General features: G+C 51.0%; 1 protein-coding gene across 5 annotated transcripts in view; it reads left to right on the plus strand.

Annotated features, from left to right (window-relative positions):
* SEMA5B (semaphorin 5B) overlaps positions 1-12,792 on the plus strand; it is a 245,894-nt gene that overhangs the window by 104,429 nt on the left and 128,673 nt on the right. For all 5 annotated transcript variants that reach the window (XM_066575322.1, XM_066575325.1, XM_066575323.1 and 2 more), the window contains exon 3: positions 205-400. In XM_066575322.1, the coding sequence (XP_066431419.1) occupies positions 256-400 (145 nt within the window). In that variant the 5' untranslated portion in view covers positions 205-255. The remainder of the gene's footprint in view (positions 1-204; positions 401-12,792) is intronic.

Genomic DNA, 12,792 nt, shown 5'->3' on the forward strand with positions numbered 1-12,792 from the left:
GCGCCCTCCGTCTGGGCACTTGGCGGGACGTTGCGCCCTCCGTCTGGGCACTTGGCGGGACGTTGCGCCCTCCGTCTGGGCACTTGGCGGGTGTCTCATTGCGGCGTCCATGTATCGCTTGCAGTTACGTTCTGTATATTGCTTGGTGTCACACTGTTACCTCTTCTAATTCTGTCTTACAGTGGTTTCCTCTTGTTCTTCCAGGACTCGCCCTGGTGTATCCCTTGGACGATAGACGTGTGGCGTTCCACCATCATGACCAGGCTATGGGCGCTCCTCTTGCCGCTGCCAACCGTTTCTATTCTCCTGCTCCACCTGACAGCCCTCAAAGTCCGCGCAGATTATCCAGAGATGGACGAGCAGTGCTTGCGGAGGGAGCACCCCGTCCTTTCCTTCCAGGGTGAGTCCAGCAATTACAGAACGAATCGTGCAAATTTACTAAGCTTGGCATTTCCAACGCCGGACGTGGTTGGGTTTCTTGGCAAACGGTGCCCTTAGTAGACGTAGACACACTTGTGCATATTGTCTCTGCACGTAATTTGCTTTACTTTTTACCAATCTTTAAACGTCCCGTTTTATACTCCAGTCCCTTAAGAGCTGCAATCACAATTCTGCTGTTAAATAATTCCATATACTCTATTCACCTCCAGAGCTGCAGCCACAATTCTGTATATTTTCAGATCTTCCTGCAGCTCCCTGCTGATTGTGTCTGTACCGAACTCCATCTGACTGTGATGCATTGTGGGAGATGTAGTTTCCACCAAGCACTGAATAGTACAGAATGTGCAATGAGGCATCTCAGTTACTGTTTGTCTGTCCAGTACCGAGCCGCAGCCAGCAGTATAATGAATGCAGCTCTGGATGTGATTGAAGTGTAGGATGTAATATATACGTGAGGCAGTACAGCTAAACTGAACCGGTAAGATAATGAGACTCGGCGCTCGGAGGGAGTCAGAGTTTGTGTCGGGTTTAGTAGAAGTGTTAATGGATGTGTCAGGGAATCGCAGAGGTGTCGGCGCCCGCCATGGTCCCCCCCTGTGCAGACTCCGCATATTATCTCATCCCCCTAACTCTCTAATACGGTCGGAGATGACGGCGGCATGTCTGCCGAGTACAATAAATGGAGCTGTCTGATCCGAATTTATGCAAATGAAGCTTCGATGCGGATTATTAGCCTAACTAATTTATTTAATCAATTTGATGAGTTCTCCGAGATCTCTCGATTTACAAATGAATTCATCAAAACGGGAAGCGGTGGCCATTAATATTCCGGCCCCGACTGAGGCCAATCAAGCCTTAATGGGAAATAGAAACTATGTATCTTTATTTACTGCAAACCCTAACGACGCAGTTAACGACGGCGTTCTGAGGACGAAGTCACATTGAGAGTCGTACGTACAATTACAATAAATATTGTAGTAAAATGTCGCCGCCCACGCAGCGAACCGCGGTCATGTCGTTACAGCCGGGAAAGTCCATAAGAAGATTATACGGCTGGTTGAATAGCATAAAGCGACCAGAGACCGGATCGAGACCCGCAGGGCGCTCAGAGGATGGATCACGGGTTGTTGGGCTGTGTTCACATTCGTATTTGGGTGTTCAGTTTTCCTGCTTCGGCGCCAAACAGATCCCATTGGCTTTAATGGTGCCGGTTTGCTCTCCGTTCAGCTGGGGGAGGGGTGAGGGGGGGAGGAATGGGGGCCGCCAGCAGTGCCCCAGGGACGTTGGGGCTGGGGGAATGGGGGCCGCCAGCAGTGTCCCAGGGATTTCGAGGGAGATGGGGCCCCTAGCAGTGTCCCATTGACACCTAGGGTATATGTTAGCAACACTTGGGGTGCAGGATGCTGACCTGATGCCACTTTGCGCCCCTCTGCCACATAAGACACCAGTCATTAAATGACAAGTGATAGTTGGGGGGTCTTTGCTGCAGACTTAGCTTTGGCGTCCGGGACCCCCCTTCTGCATGAGTTGGTGTCCTTGGTCTCCTCTTCGCTGTTTTGTAGTCTCGGGGTGAACAGTGTAGATTATTCGTCAATTGCGGTTTGTTCTCTGCCGGCGGCTGCAGTTAGAGAAGATGGACGACGCTGTTAATATTAAGGGGCACAGCAGGGGAGAGGAGGAACGTCTGCGGATCGCACTCACATTAATTGGATTGTGCAGCAGATAGGTTTGCTGGACAGGAGGACGTTCTTTCCTGTCGGGGTGCATCCGTGTCCCCCCACATCAGGACAATGGTGTTTCTGACCTGTGACTTTCTGGTCGGTGACTGGTGGCTGCGCAGGAGGCTGCAGGATCCTTTGTTCTTCTGCTGCAGCACATGAACTCCAGACGGAGCTGTTAGCTTGCTGTTCGCAGCTGAGGTTTTGGAGCAGACCTTGGCCTATGTTGTACTTACTATATGGGGTCTGCGGACCCCCGATTCAGATCTGTGTGAAATATGACAAATGATCTTCAGGTTGCTCTTTACATCTGGTTGCAAATGAATCCAAAACCGCAGAACCTGCATCCGCTGCGGCAGTGGATCCATTATACCAGGACGCTCCCACGTCAGCCGTATACTGAGCAGCGCTTTACTATAATTGGCAGGACAATTATTATATGATATCAGTAATTATCGGTATATTATCGAGGTTATAGTGGGCTACTTGGGTAAGAATGAAAAAAAAAAAAAGTCGGTCCGGCTCCTGAACTTCCCGTGTTATAAGCCCTGCAACTTTGTAAAAGACTTTTTCAATTCCTGATCGTTTTTAAGACCTCTGCATGTTGTCAGTGAATAGAAACATTGGGGCATATTTACTTAGATCGGCATTTCATACGCTGCTCTAACTAATCTATGTGCTGGCGTAAGTGCGATAAATGTATTAATGTGCGCAAGCCGCTTAGTACAGTTGTTGCATCGGGCAGCCAACACCAGCTACGAGCCAATGTATGTCTCAACTAGAAGTTGTGCCAGTTTCTGGTTTAAATGATAGTAAATCTGATGGGCCGCGGGTGGGCCTAATGCTGGGCCCGTCTACTTAGAAAAAAAAGCCACAAAATATTGTTTATGGAGCGATTTGCTCCACATGTGTGGTGTTGAGATCACTGGGGGTCTAACTTTTGGGACCCCCGGCTGTCCTGAGACTGGCACATTTGGAATGCCCTTTGTGAACTGAATGGGAGGATTAAACTAAAAACTGGTGGTAATGTGGAAAAAAATATTGAAGGCGATGCAGTGCTAAACTTCACTAAATAGCGTGCGTGGCAGCATGGAAAAATGCGTTTCGGGGCAAAACCCCCTTCATCAGTCCGTCTGGTTAAAATATACAGACTAAGCAATTCATGGCGAAAGGTAGGGTTCAAAGTGAAGAAGAAAAAGCTGATAAAAATTAGAAAAAAAGAGGGAAACCGAGTTTAAATTTAATTATTAATCTAAAACCTTATCATGGAATCAAAGCAAAAATGATGTATAATAAAATACAAATGTTTATGGAGGATAATGAGAATAGGAACAACTAGAAGGTGTCAAGACATTGATCTAAACCAATGTAGAAATGAAGATAAAAAGGGTAAAGGAACCTGGCCGACATGTACAGGTGAGTAGGAGACCACAGATGGGCCGAAGCTGGACTGCGGCTCCACGCACTTCTGTGGGATGGAGGGACATGGCCTTGCCCATCAATCTCCACCTGTCCCATAGAAGTGCATGGAGCAGAGGTCGAGCATGTGCACCACCGCGCCATTCACATGGGGAATTCGGGGTGCATTGTTCTCTGGATCCAGGGGGGACCAGTGGTCGGACTGCCTGCACTCAAAATGCATCCCCTATCCCATTAAATGTATTCCATGCGAACACTCCTTTAAGGGTCCGGTGTAGAAAACCCATATTTAAGCACATGAATTCTTCTGAGTTAGTGGACTGAGAGACTGCAGAGAGCATCTGTGACCCTGGAGGACGTGACCCGTCCTTGCATTACTTGTATGGACCATTGATTTTAATTACAAGGGTGTAATACGTGACTTCTGCTGTGGTGGCGCTGCTGAGGGCTACATATTTGCTGGCGGGTGTCCCAAAAGATATCTGTTTCAGTCCAGGAGCAGAACAACCTGAAGGGGAACTTATCTACTACATGGACAGCCCCTTTAAATCACTGTTTAAAGGGAAGCGGTCACGTCCCCACAGCACCATTTTGGCTTATGGTGATGTGGGGATGGGATCCGTTCCTGTAATGAGAAGTTCTGCAACAACTATGTAATGAACTTCTCCTCGCACTTATCAATGCATTTGCACTTTTTTTGTAACCTCAGCTGATCGCTAGAACCGGGGGGCTGCAGTGCCCACCCAAGTGCTGTGCCCCTTTAGCGGTCTCTGCTGCCTTTCCTCTTGTCACCTGAAGATGGACAAATAGGTGTGTCTGTGAGGGCCAGCAAGCAACAAAGACAGTCGAACACTGCAGCCCCCACTCTAGTGATCAGCGAGGGTCTCCGCAGTGCGACCCCCACTGATCAAAACTTTTGGTATGTTGTTCTGCCTTGTTAAAAGTTTGAAAAAAATGCAATTACTCCTTAACCAGTAACACTAGAAATCCTCACCATTAGTGCCATGCGCATCACATGAGGGTGCATGCACACGGGGTATGTGTGTTTGGGTCCATGCATGCACAGCGTGTTCACTGGCCGCAGTACGCCGCTATCTTGTATTTTCTGCCTATCGCCGCTCTTTTTACTTGCATAAAAAGGAATGCATAATTGATTTCATGTATAAATACGCACATGGGTTTCCTGCGTATTTCGCGTGTCTTTACGCACACACATTGATTTGTGAAATACTGCATATTATTTCATGCAACTGCACATGGCGTGAAAAATACGTTCAAGTGAACCAACCCACAAATCAACGGGTTTTGTTTGCTGCGTATAAGATGCACAGATACGCTCGTGTGAATGAGCCCCACAAGTGCAGTAAGCAGGGTGCGGTTTGCTGCGCAGACAGAAGATTATGAAATGTGACTCTTTAGGGTGGCGCTCACACGGGCGGATTACATTAGCAGCAAAGTGGACAAGATTTTGAAAATCTCATCCACAAGCTGCGGAGATGGGCTGCGGTGCAGAATTCCGTTCTGGAGCATGTCCGTTTTATCGCGGACTGCACTGCCAGATTCACCTCTTCTCAATGAGGGGGTCAAATACACATAGTAATTCACGATAAAACCTGCTTCAAAACTCGTGCCAAATGGTGCAGGCTCGGAGGCTGGCTTTCTGTGGACTTTCCGCTGGACATGAGCCCCATGTGGACCTGGCTTTAGGGGATGGAATACTCCACAATGGCGTTGCGTAGCATGCCGCCCCAGAAGTCCGCGTGGCTAACTGCTGATTTTGATGTAGAATACGGCTATTTTCCCTTCCGCACCAAAGCAGTGTGGATTTGGTGCTGATATTTCGCAGGAGGGCACCTTCTGCAACGCTGCTGCGCAATGTTCCGTCCGGTGTGAAAGGTCCCAAAGCTTCCTATATACTAGTGGGGTAAAAACTGTAGAAACATCTCTGGACCGATTCAAAGGTGCCGCAGATTTATCAGCATTGGGCAACATTTTGATACCTTTTTTGCAAATAACAGCGACGTGTCCTGCAAAACTGTGCGCCGTTATAAAAGACAGATCCTTCATCCCCCGGTCTTAAAGGGCCGGATCACCAAGCATTTTTTTTGCTAATTAAAGCCAGATAGAGAAACATTTTAACAATTTTCTGCCTGTAGATTTTTTCCTTCTGTCTGTACAGGATCGTAGGCTACAGTTAACAGCATTTAGAAGACATGCCTTACAGCAGCTCCTTGGGCCTTCACACAATGGGCAGGAGGGGGTCCACTGACCTGTACAGGAGACTGCTCTAGGTGTGCTCTGTGACCGCTGCAGGAGGGAGCAGATGGTCCCAGCTGTGAGCGCTGGATCCTGTTACCGACATATAGGTGTTCTTTGTAAATGGCCCATCACAGTGAGAAGTAATGATTATTGCGAGAAGTAGCTAGCCATTCTATTCCTGCTCAGGGCCACGACTGAGCGGCTTCTCGCCTAGTGTGAACAGGAGCTGACCAATCAATGAGCGACTCCTGTTTACTGTGAATGGAGGCGTGCGGCCGGGAAGATCTTCTCCTCCAGTCACTTGGAAAACGACTTTCAGTGTGACGACTGCTGCTGAGCTTTATCTAGAGATCAGGAAGTGACGAACCAACATATTCCTTTTACACCTAATGAGAAATTCCCGTTTACCTAATACTTTGCTAGATTAACGCAGCGATACTAAACATGTATTTTTGTTTTAGGAGTTTGATTCTTTAATTTAGTCTACCCAGTGACGTGTAATACACAGTTCATTAATGACAACGTACTGGTGGATGATCCGCAGCATTTCCACCACGTGGAATCATACCCTATATGTTACATAAACCTACCCTTATACTGTTCAGTCAGTGCGGTGTGTAACAGCGAATGTGAAATAGTTGCACAATCACTTGTTACTTTTATTAAGCAGGTTAACAGCGAGCCGACGGGATTAATTGTAGAGGCAGATTTCCAAAAAATACAATACAACTGCAACTGGATTACATTATTCCCCATAATTGGAAAACCTTACGTGGCAGAAAAGAGATCATACATGAATTCAGCACTGAAGTTACTGTAAGCCGCCTATCTGCTTATCGGTTACATACATCGTGTTGCACAGTGCTACCGCTCCATCTAAACGCACCTTTAGGCTCTGTGGTCAGTGGGAAAATGCAAGATTTTAGAATTTGTTTAAAAAATATAGATTGTGACCGAAAACTTCTAAATCCCCAAAGATTCTAAAAAAATGTTTCATACAAGAATGTGATTTATATAATAGGTAATTTTCTGATATCAAGGGTTGTCCAGAAATAACATAATATGGCCTTCTATGCAGGCTGTGCAAACCTGCTATAAGATGGGCGAACGCATCAGTGCGAATTTTTATTTTTTTTTTTTTCCTTCAGTGCTGCGAGATGAAGTGATGCAAGAGAAAAATTGCAGCAGGTCCAATTTTTGAGCAATTCTGTCCAAGAATCACCCATTTTTCTCTTTGGGAGCAAAGCAATTTTTTTATTGTATTCAAATCTATAGGGAGTTTTGCTCACAAAATGCTGCACTCTTGCTTAAACGCAGGTTTGCCAGTGTGACTAATACTGCAGTCGCCCGTTGGGTACCTTTTTTGCAGAGCAACTATTGTTAAAATAGTAGCGCAGAAAAGTCCCAAATGACGGCTTTCACGCAGCGCTTGGCGTTCATTAGTTGTTTACCAACAGATCGTTTGTAGGGAAACTGCACAGAAATTGGTTCAAAGATGAATGACCGTGACTTTACACGACTGCTGATAAACCAGTGACTATTTTTGGGTGAGCTGACACAAAAGGACTAGTAAACGAAATATTGATGGTCGTCCCACCGGTGGCCTTGCTTACACTGATCGACCACTGCGTGAATGCACTCTTTCTAGTGATTGTTCGGCCAATGGTCATCTGTATAAATCCGCGCTCTGAGTAGGATCTCGCACTGCGGAGTAAATCCACATGGGACTTTAAGGGTTTCAGAGCCTTTTTCACTCCTTGCAGTGAATGAAATCCGTGATGAGAATCTGTCAGCTGTACGCACAGAGCGCTGCGGATGGCTGTTCTCCTCCGTGAATTGTTTCTGCTCTTATTGTACTGTGTGGTCTGCAGGAATTGCGCTTTGTGAGCTCCTCTAACAGGATCTGCGGCTGCGTCCCCTTACCCCTCCCGTATATAGACGCCTCCTCCCATTCTCGGGCGTGCGCCTCAAACTGATGTAGGTTTCCACTATAATTTCTGGTGTGACTCCGTAGATTGGCTGAGCGGCAGAAGGCTCCACCGTTTTCTCATCACTTTTGAAAAAGTGGCAAGAAAAGGTGAAAGTCCCAAATATTACATCCACTAAAACGTGCAACTTTTATACCACAAAACTGGTGGAAAGAGTTTGATAACTTTTTGTGTTTCAGTTCATCATCTTTTTGTCAGTAGCGCTGATCTCTGCCGTCTGGCAGTCTGTTACAGTGTGTCAGTACTGGGAAGGGTCCTTTTACACGGGCCGATGAATTGTCCAGATTCGCCTTCAGTATAAATCCTTCCGCGACTGAACGACCAATAAGAATTCGTGTGCTTCTCGTTTGTCGTCCAGTTTCTGCATGCAAAAAGCTGAATGGCGGATCGGCTGTGTGAAGAGGAAGTCATCGTTTATGACTGCCTGTTTACTGTGAGTGGAGGCGGGCGGCCACAATGATTCCCGCCTCCATTCGCTAGCGATGACCCTTCCTGTGCTTTTATCGCTGGGACGACCTGTTTGACATTTGCGCCCAGTAGTTCGTCCCGTGTTAAAGGGACCTCACATGTATCAGTCTGGGGTCCAGGATGTTTATCCATCGGGGATACTTTGTAACAAACCTCTAAGGCCTCCAAGCTGTACGGAGCTGTAAGACATCTATGGCGCCTCATTATATAAATGGTGATGCCTCCCTTTTGGATGCCACAGTATGGCGGGTTTCTCACTATTACCATGTACCGCTGCCCCGTACGGGCTGCAGAAGGGACGGGGAGGAGAGCAGCTATCCCGGAGGGATGTCATCGCCTATCCCACCTGTATTATACCCCTGTATGTGTTTATTTGGGGGGGGGGGTCTTAGGTGATTGACTCTAAGACCCCGGTGACCCCTCATCCTCTCCAGCTCTTTTCTCTCCTGTGTTCGCTCTGACTCTCGTTCTCGATGGTAGATTTTCGGGCCTTTTTTCCGCCTGACCGACGCTCAGAATATTAATCTCGTCGTTTTCTCGCTGCGGACTTTGTAGTCTGGCGCAGTAAGGCTGAACACAAGAGATCAGCGGCTTTAGCCCGAAGGTGTCCAAGAACTTTGAGTCATCCTAAAATACCGCTCTGCTTATTCTCAGTGTGCGAGTGATTTATCGCCCCCCGGATCGCGGTAACGACTGCGCCGCCACATAAAAGGTCCCGATCAAAGTATCCGAACTTCACTGAAGAACTGAGAGATGCGGATCACAAGTCCTCCTCTGGATTGTAGGGATTTACAAAACTTGTCCTCTCTATACTGGAGGGGGCATTAACCATTTCATTGTAGGGGGAGGGGCACGGAATTTACACCATTACATCATTGCCCCCAAAAAGTGTATTGTGGAATGAATGTATCTAAGCCCCTCCTGTGTGATACTGTCTGCTAAGCCACTCTGTCCTGTGAAATTGTCTTCTGAGCGGTGTATCTAATCCTCTCATGTGGGATACTGCCGCTTTAGCTGTGTATCTAATCCTCTCGTGTGATACTGTCTGCTGAGTTTATCAAATCCCATCATATGTGATGATGTCTGCTGAGCTACTGTATCTAAGCCTATCAAGTGCTACGCTTAGATACAGCAGCTCAACAGCCTGTATCACACATGATAGGATTAGATACATGGCACAGCAGATTGTATCACACATAGTCTTAGATACAGCAGCTTATCATGTGTAATGCTGTATCTGTCTCATATATGTGATACTGACCGCTCAGCTGTGTATCTAAGCCTCATACATGTGATACACTCTCAGAAGACCATACAGTCTCTACCATCGCTCATCCTCCGTCGCTCTGCACTGGACTATAGAGGAGTCCGGGAGGTGCGATGCTCTGCACCCTCTCCCCTCTCCCCTCCCCCACCGCTCTTGTAGGGCGGACGATTTGTAATTCTGAAGCAGTTTGAGTTTGTTTTTTGCGGCTTATCCTTAATTAAATCTTATTCCGTTCTTATTACACTAAAACCAGATTAATTGGCTGACACTCAGGAGCGAAGTCTCAGGATTACAGGCGTGTAATAGTCGCACAGGCCTGACTAATAGATTCAGACACCATTAAAGCGCCTCGCTCGGTGTCACATGTTGGCTGCTGCAAATAAACAATGTCTGTTCATGCAGCTCTGGAGGTGATTGGAGACTGAAGGCCCATTTAGACTCAAGGATTATCACTCAAAATTCGCTCTAAAGCCATCTTTTCAGCGTTAATCGCTGCGTCTAAACGTGCGCCCATCACACACTTTTCGTTCATCACTGACTTCAAGCCAGCTTAAAAACCATGGTTCCTGCTTATCAGGACGCACGCTGAGTTCTCTGTGGGTAGTGCTGATCACATGCTTTCAGCTACTATCCTGCTGGAGAACAATGGAGCTGAATGCAGATAACAGACCTCCAGCTGTTATCTGCATTCAGCATAAAGCTTCATTTGCACTTAAATAAGCTGCTGAGTAGCTACTTAGTAGTTTATGCAAAATGATTGCTCAGAGCTGTCGTTTAAATGGGCCCTAAGACATGAAGTAACTGCAGAATGGTGAATGCAGCTCTGGAGATGATCTGACCTAGTATAATGACGAGGGAAGTTAAGTTCTAGGGAAAATCTCTGTATGCAGAAGTAGAAGAGCGACCCCTTCGGACTCTGAAATTTTTGTCATCACACGGATCTTCCTCCGCGGTATTACGCTATTTTTGCTGTACAAGAGGTAAAGCAAAGAGATCACTGCACCAAAATAATGAAATGGCCCATATGAGCAGCGCCCCGTGACTGAGGCCTCAGCGACCAACATAATAAAGTCTGAAATGCTTTTCATTAGAACAGGGTTTCCCAAAGTGTGCTCCGCGGAGCCCCGAGTGATTGGCCTGAGCTCCGGCGGAGGGTCTAGGTCCCCCGCTGTGCTCACTCTTGTAGCGGTGTCCGGACAGCCTATAATGCGGATCACATGCGCCAGCTCCAGTCATGTGATCTGCGTTGCTATACCGACCATAGGTCCTGCATGCTTATTTCCTCATTACAGGCTGTCTGGACACGGCTACAGGAGTGAGTAGAGCGTGGACCAATGACTGATTTATACTGAGGGTGATCGCCCCTGGCCCCAGACTCCAAGGGAGCCCAACTGTAATCAGCACTGCTAAACCTATTCCTGCGTCTGAAGAGCATAGCGGCAGTGGGGGGGACCACCACTACCGCGACATGGGGCCGCAGTGGGGGGGACCACCACTACCGCGACATGGGGCCGCAGTGGGGGGGACCACCACTACCGCGACATGGGGCCGCAGTGGGGGGGACCACCACTACCGCGACATGGGGCCGCAGTGGGGGGGACCACCACTACCGCGACATGGGGCCGCAGTGGGGGGGACCACCACTACCGCGACATGGGGCCGCAGTGGGGGGGACCACCACTACCGCGACATGGGGCCGCAGTGGGGGGGACCACCACTACCGCGACATGGGGCCGCAGTGGGGGGGACCACCACTACCGCGACATGGGGCCGCAGTGGGGGGGACCACCACTACCGCGACATGGGGCCGCAGTGGGGGGGACCACCACTACCGCGACATGGGGCCGCAGTGGGGGGGACCACCACTACCGCGACATGGGGCCGCAGTGGGGGGGACCACCACTACCGCGACATGGGGCCGCAGTGGGGGGGACCACCACTACCGCGACATGGGGCCGCAGTGGGGGGGACCACCACTACCGCGACATGGGGCCGCAGTGGGGGGGACCACCACTACCGCGACATGGGGCCGCAGTGGGGGGGACCACCACTACCGCGACATGGGGCCGCAGTGGGGGGGACCACCACTACCGCGACATGGGGCCGCAGTGGGGGGGACCACCACTACCGCGACATGGGGCCGCAGTGGGGGGGACCACCACTACCGCGACATGGGGCCGCAGTGGGGGGGACCACCACTACCGCGACATGGGGCCGCAGTGGGGGGGACCACCACTACCGCGACATGGGGCCGCAGTGGGGGGGACCACCACTACCGCGACATGGGGCCGCAGTGGGGGGGACCACCACTACCGCGACATGGGGCCGCAGTGGGGGGGACCACCACTACCGCGACATGGGGCCGCAGTGGGGGGGACCACCACTACCGCGACATGGGGCCGCAGTGGGGGGGACCACCACTACCGCGACATGGGGCCGCAGTGGGGGGGAGGGGGGACCACCACTACCGCGACATGGGGCCGCAGTGGGGGGGGGGGGGGACCACCACTACCGCGACATGGGGCCGCAGTGGGGGGGGGGGGGGACCACCACTACCGCGACATGGGGCCGCAGTGGGGGGGGGGGGGACCACCACTACCGCGACATGGGGCCGCAGTGGGGGGGGGGGGGGACCACCACTACCGCGACATGGGGCCGCAGTGGGGGGGGGGGGACCACCACTACCGCGACATGGGGCCGCGGGGGGGGGGGACCACCACTACCGCGACATGGGGCCGCAGGGGGGGGGGGGACCACCACTACCGCGACATGGGGCCGCAGGGGGGGGGGACCACCACTACCGCGACATGGGGCCGCAGTGGGGGGGGGGACCACCACTACCGCGACATGGGGCCGCAGTGGGGGGGGGGGACCACCACTACCGCGACATGGGGCCGCAGTGGGGGGGGGGGACCACCACTACCGCGACATGGGGCCGCAGTGGGGGGGGGGGGGCCACCACTACCGCGACATGGGGCCGCAGTGGGGGGGGGACCACCACTACCGCGACATGGGGCCGCAGTGGGGGGGGGGACCACCACTACCGCGACATGGGGCCGCAGTGGGGGGGGGCACTACTACCGCGACATGGGGCCGCAGTGGGGGGGGGGACCACTACTACCGCGACATGGGGCCGCAGTGGGGGGGGGGGGACCACTACCGCGACATGGGGCCGCAGTGGGGGGGGGGGGGGACCACTATCGCCACATGGGGCGGATTTGCTGCAGAACTT

Source organism: Eleutherodactylus coqui, chromosome 8 (genome assembly GCF_035609145.1).
Source record: "Eleutherodactylus coqui strain aEleCoq1 chromosome 8, aEleCoq1.hap1, whole genome shotgun sequence".
NCBI classification, from domain to species: Eukaryota; Metazoa; Chordata; class Amphibia; order Anura; family Eleutherodactylidae; genus Eleutherodactylus; species Eleutherodactylus coqui.